Below are 6,790 nucleotides of genomic sequence, written 5' to 3'. Positions count from 1 at the left end.
GCCCGCTGTCCCGCCCGCCTTGCTCCCTGTCTGTCCATGCGATGTGCGCCTGCTAGCGTCCGCCTTCATCCGCCTCGCCCTGCGATCTAGCTCCCCGCGACTGCTGTGGCCGCGTGCGTCCGCGCGCCCGCCGTCAGTCCCATCCTGTCTGTCTGGGAGTGTGCCCGCTGTCCGCCCGCCTGTCTTCACCTGGATGTCGTGACCCGCCTGTCCGCCCGCCTCGCCCTCCAGTGTCACTGTGCGTGCAATGCGTCCTAGAGCTGATTGCACCCAGCGTATCTCCGGTCCCGCCGGCACTGTTCAGGTACGTCCTTGTCTTCCTGGGATGGTGTGCCTCCGTGCATCGTGCCAGATCCACAACTGCCACACCATCATATCGCTTCTCCTGTTACCGGACCCAGCACCAGATCTTATAGCGCCCCGCCTGTTCTCTCTGTCCTGTCTGGGCATGTGTTGCCGCTGTCCGTCCTCCCTCGATCCTCACCATCGTTCCTGGTCTCTCCGATGTGTGCCCGCTGTGCGCCCCCTGTCTCCTGTCTGTCTGGATGTGTGCCCGCTGTCCGCCTCCTGTCTCCTGTCTCTCTGGCCTCTGTCTGGATGTCCTGCCCTGCCTGTCCTGTCGTCTGGATGTCCCGCCCGCCTGTCTCCTGTCCTGTCTGGATGTGTGCTCCGCTGTTCCGCCCGCCTGTCTCCTGTCTGTCGATGTGTGCCGCTGTTACGCCCGCCTGTCTCCTGTCTGTCTGGATGTGTGCCCGCTGTCGCCGCCCGCCTGCCTCCTGTCTGTCGATGTGTGCCGCTGTCGCCCGCCCGCTGCTCCTGTCTGTCTGTGATGTGTGCCCGCTGTCCGCCCGCCGCCTGTCTCCTGTCTGTCTGGATGTGTGCCGCTGTCCGCCCGCCCGCCTGTCTCCTGTCTGTCTGGATGTGTGCCCGCTGTCCGCCTGCCTCCTGTCTGTCTGGATGTGTGCCCGCTGTCGCCCGCCTGTCTCCTTGTCTGTCTGGATGTGTGCCCGCTGTCCGCCCGCCTGTCTCCTGGATGTGTGCTCCGCTGTCGCCCGCCCTGCCTCCTGTTCTGTCTGGATGTGTGCCCGCTGTCCGCCCGCGGCTGTCTCCTGTCTGTCTGGATGTGTGCCGCTGTCGCCTGCCTGGTCTCCTGTCTCTCTGCCTTCTGTCTGGATGTCCGCCCGCCTGTCTCCTGTCTGTCTGGAGTGTCCGCCCGCCTGTCTCCTGTCTGTCTGGGATGTCCGCCGCCGCCTGTCTCCTGTCTGTCTGATGTGTGCCCGCTGTCCGCCCGCCTGCCTCCTGTCTGTCTGGATGTGTGCCCGCTGTCCGCCCGCCGCCTGTCTCCTGTCTGTCTGGATGTGTGCCCGCTGTCCGCCTGCCTCCTGTCTGTCTGGATGTGTGCCCGCTGTCCGCCCGCCTGTCTCCTGTCTGTCTGGATGTGTGCCCGCTGTCCGCCTGTCTCCTGTCTCTCTGCCTCTGTCTGGATGTCCGCCCGCCTGTCTCCTGTCTGTCTGGATATCCGCCCGCCTGTCTCCTGTCTGTCTGGATGTGTGCCTGCTGTCCGCCCGCCTGCCTCCTGTCTGTCTGGATGTGTGCCTGCTGTCCGCCCGCGCTGCCTCCTGTCTGTCTGGATGTGTGCCTGCTGTCCGCCCATGGCAGACATCTAGGTTAGATTAGTTCACTAGGTCTGCTTATCACTATTGATTGTGTGCTTTACATTTCGTTTTGGCATTTTTTCTCTTTCTCGTATTAAGACGTTTTTATTTTGCTGTCAACACACAGGCTTCTTTTGAAATGGATGAAGCGTTGTGATTGTTGCCTTTTTGTTTCAGGTAAAAGTAGTCAAGTTCTCCTACATGTGGAGCATCAACAAACTTCAGTTTCTTAGAGAGGAGATGGGGGAGGTTTTAAAGAGTTCCACCTTCTCCTCTGGACCCAACGACAAGATGAAATGGTAAACTTTACATTACTGTATTAATCGTCACCAGTTCATTATAGCGTCAGGAAACTTGTCTGTGTGGGTAATTATGACTGATCTGCTGAAGAAGAAGGTTCTTGTTGTGTTTCTCTGTTTCCTGCCCAGGTGTCTGGAGATGTCAACCCAAAAGGACTGGATGGATGAGAAAGCAAAAGATTATCTGTCCTTGTATTTTACTTTGTTAGTTGTTCAAAAAGTGAAGTCAGAGCAAAGTTCAAGTTTTCCTTATTGAACACTAAAAGAGAAGAGACTAAAGCTATAGGGTTTGAACAGACCTGACAGTCTACAACTATATTACGTTAAGGCAAATCACCATTCAACATACTGTTTACCTGTATTCTCTCTAGTTACAGCCTGAGAGAACACTGTGTTCTGGATTCTTCCTCCTCCCTGCAGAAAGCAAAGAGCCTATCGGTTTGTCCAGGGGAAGGACTGGGGCTTCAAGAAGTTCATTAGAAGAGATTTCCTGCTTGATGAAGGCAACGGGCTGTACCTGATGACAAGCTCCCCTGTTCTGTGAGGTAAACAGTCTACATGGACACAGTAATCACTGTTCCACACACACACACACACACCACACACACAACACACACACACACACACACACACACACACACACACACCACACCACACACAGTATCACTGTTACCACCACACACCACACACACACACACACACACAGTATCACTGTTACACACAGTATCACTGTTACACCACGACACACACACACCACACACACCCAGTATCACTGTTACACAACAGTATCACTGTTACAGCACACACACACACACACACACACACACAGTATCACGTTACACAGTAATGAATTACACACAGTATCACTGTTACACACACACACACACACACACACACACCCAGTATCACTGTACACAACACACACACACAACCACACACACATCACAACACACACAGTATCACTGTTACCACCACACACACACACACACACACCACACACACACAGTATCACTGTTACACACAGTATCACTGTTCACACAGTATCACTGTTAACACACACACACACACAACACAGTATCACTGTTTACACACACAACACACACACACACACACACAACACCAGTATTCACTGTTACACACCACACACACACACACCACAGTATCACTGTTACACACAGTATCACTGTTACACAGATATCACTGTTACACCACCACACACACACAACACACATCACAGTATCACTGTTACACACACACACACACACACACCACACACCACAACAGTATCACTGTTACACACACAACACCACAGTATCACTGTTACACACACACACAGCTATACAACTGTCACACACACACACACAGTATCACTGTTACACACACACACACAGTAATACACTGTTCTACACACACACACACACCACACACACACACACACACACACACACACACAGTATCACTGTTACACACAGTATCACTGTTACACACAGTATCACTGTACACACGTACCACTGTTACACACAGTACCACTGTTACACACCACAACACCTCAGTATCACAGTGATCCACCCGTCTAGAGAAGGGTCCTACCTCGTAGGACAGTGTATCCACCCGTCTAGAGAAGGGTCCACCTACTCCACCCGTTTCAGAGAAGGGTCCCTACCTCGTAAGACAGTGTATCCACCCGCTAGAGAAGGGTCCCTACCTCCACCCATCTAGAGAAGGGCCCCTACCTCCACCCGTCTAGAGAAGGGTCCCTACCTCGTAAGACAGTGTATCCACCCGCCTAGAGAAGGGTCCCTACCTCCACCCATCTAGAGAAGGGCCCCTACCTCCACCCGTCTTAGAGAAGGGTCCCTACCTCGTAAGACAGTGTATCCACCCGCCTAGAGAAGGGCCCCTACCTCCACCCATCTAGAGAAGGCCCCTACCTCCACCCATCTAGAGAAGGCCCCTACCTCCACCCGTCTAGAGAAGGGCCCCTACCCGTAAGACAGTTTATCCACCCGCCTAGAGAAGGGTCCCTACCTCCACCCATCTAGAGAAGGGCCCCTACCTCCACCCGTCTTAGAGAAGGACCTACCTCGTAAGACAGGTGTATCCACCCGCCTAAGAAGGGCCCCTACCTCCACCCATCTAGAGAAGGGCCCTACCTCCACCCGTCTAGAGAAGGCCCCTACCTCGTAAGACAAGTATATCCACCCCGCTAGAGAAGGGTCCCTACCTCCACCCATCTAGAGAAGCCGGTAACCCTACCTCCACCCATCTAGAGAAGGGTCCCTACCTCCACCCGTCTAGAGAAGGGTCCCTACCTCGTAGGACAGTGTATCCACCCGTCTAAAGACACCCGGCGGTGGGCCTGACTGTAGACCCTGACGGCCCTAGACCCCAACACCCGGCGGTAGACCCGACACCAGACCAGCTTGTAGACCCGGCGGTAGACTGTCCAGAACAATAAGTGTTTTCTGGAATGTACCTTTGGAGGGTCCAGGTAAATTAAGTGTCCAATCAATTTGAAATTAACTCGAATACTTCTAGGAATAAGTGCCAGTTTGCCTGACATGGTTTGCAGCAAGGTCTAACATTTTCAGGGAAATTGGCAATTTTATAAACAAATTAGATTCAAATTGGAGATGGAAGGTCTCTTCTCATTTAATTAGGCGTTTCAGGAAGTTAATGAATTAGTTGGATTACAATGTGTTTTCTCTTCTGTTTTAATGGTGTAACAAAGACCAGGAGATACTGCTCCAATATGAACATTTAATTTGTTTAGTCATTAACAACTCTTCATACTGAAACAAACTATTCAAAGGAAGTTCTCTCCAAATCATGAATGTATTGTGTCGACATCGTACATGTATTGTAGTATAGGTGAATGTATTGTAGCTGAGAGTGATGCAAGACTGTTAACGTCTGTGGCCAGTCCAACATTATGTTTTAGTGTAGATTAGCTGGGATGATCAACTGAAAAATACAGACACTGACATTACCCTCGTTTTACCGAAGCCGGTAATTTCAGTGATTAGGCTACACAACATTCCGGCATATTTTTACTTCTAAAACCATTAAAAAAGAGAGACTGCTTTGTGAGTTTAACAGCGATTCATCAACTGTCAATTTAGAGGAAAAGGCAGCACTTCACAAACAGTATGTCATTGAGATGGGCCATGTGCCTACCACTGGAAAGGTTTGTAGGGTGTTAAATTCACTGTTAGATSAAATTCACTGTTAGATCAATTGCATGGCTATCTAGCAACAATATAATATTTAGAGTTAGCAATCCTGCTCTGTTTTGAGTTCCTACTTCCTCAGATGGTGAATTATGTCAGATATAGCCTCGGACAATATGCACCAAAAACATGCAAGAAATTCATCTCTAAAGAGGCAAAAATAAATCTGGTTATTCTGGTTCCTATTTTGTTTACAAATTAATAGACAATGAAAAGCTGAAATGTCTTGAGTCAATAAGTTTTCAACACCTTTGTTATGGCAAGCCTAAATAACTTCAGGAGTAAAATGTTGCTTAACCAGTCACATGATGAGCTACATGGACTCTGTGTGCAATAATAGTGTTTAACATGATTTTTGAATGACTACCTCATCTCTGTGCCCCACACAAACAATTATCTGTCAGGTCCCTCAGTCCAGCAGTGAATTACAAGCACAGATTCAACCACAAAGACCAACCTATTGGTAGATGAAAATAGCAGACATTGAATATCRCTTTGAGCATGGTGAAGTTATTAATTGCACTTTGGATGGTGTATCAATACACCCAGTCACTACAAAGATACAGGCGTCCTTCCTAACTCAGTTGCCGGAGAGGAAGGAAACTGCTCAGGGATTTCACCATGAGGCCAATGGTGACTTTAAAACAGTTACAGTTTAATGGCTGTGATAGGAGAAAACAGAGGATGGATCAACAACATTGTAGTTACTCCACAATACTAACCTAATTGACAGAGTGAAAAGAAACCCTGTACAGAATAAAAATATTCCAAAACATGCATCCTGTTTGAAACAAGGCACAAAAGTAAAACTGCAAAAAAATGTGGCAAAGATATGACCTTTATGTCCTGAATTTAAAAAAAATTACTTTTGGGGCAAATCCAACACATCACTTAGTACAATGCTCCATATTTTCAAGCATGGTGGTGGTTGCATTATGTTATGGGTGTGTTTGTCATCGGAAAGGACTAGGGAGATTTTTAGGATAAAAATAAATGGAATAGAGCTAAGCACGGGGAAAATCCMAGAGYAAAACCTGGTTCATTCTGCACTCCAACAAACACTGGGAAACAAATTCACCTTTCAGCAGGACAATAACCTAAAACACAAGGCCAAATATTCACTYGAGTTGCTTATCAAGAAGACAGTGAATGTTCCTGAGTTGCCTAGTTACGGTTTAGACTTAAACTGGCGTGAAAATCTATGGCAAGACTTGAAAATGGCAGCCTAGCAATGATCAACAACTTGACAGGGTTTGAATAATATTTAGAGCCTTACCCAGAAAGACTCACAGCTGTAATCGCTGCCAAAGATGATTCTAACAGGAATTGACTCAGGGGTAGGAATACTTATGGAAATTAGAGATTTGGGGATTTCTTTTTCAATACATTTACAAAAAAAATAAAACTATTTTTTCTTTGTCATTATGAAGTATTGTGTGTCAATGGGTGAGGAAAACAGTATATTTAGTCCATTTGGAATTCAGGTTGTAACAGAACAAAATGTGTAATAAGTCAAGGGGTATAAATACTTTCTGAAGGAACAGTAAATAATGTATTGATCCTCCATTTTATTCTAGGTGAGTGTGGTTCAGGACTCTGTGAACAT

The 6,790-nt window shown here is 48.3% G+C and overlaps 1 protein-coding gene across 1 annotated transcript; it reads right to left on the bottom strand.

Moving 5' to 3' along the window:
• Window positions 1-715: 715 nt before the first annotated feature.
• LOC139025581 (transcription termination factor Rho-like) lies at window positions 716-1,663 on the bottom strand. The gene has a single exon (XM_070440718.1). It carries the CDS (start codon window positions 1,661-1,663, stop codon window positions 716-718), a length of 948 nt encoding a protein of 315 aa, XP_070296819.1.
• Between the last annotated feature and the right edge of the window lie 5,127 nt (window positions 1,664-6,790).

Source organism: Salvelinus sp. IW2-2015, unplaced genomic scaffold, assembly GCF_002910315.2.
Source record: "Salvelinus sp. IW2-2015 unplaced genomic scaffold, ASM291031v2 Un_scaffold2877, whole genome shotgun sequence".
NCBI classification, from domain to species: Eukaryota; Metazoa; Chordata; class Actinopteri; order Salmoniformes; family Salmonidae; genus Salvelinus; species Salvelinus sp. IW2-2015.
Note: the sequence above shows the minus strand (reverse complement) of the source record. Positions and strands in the feature narration are given on the sequence as shown.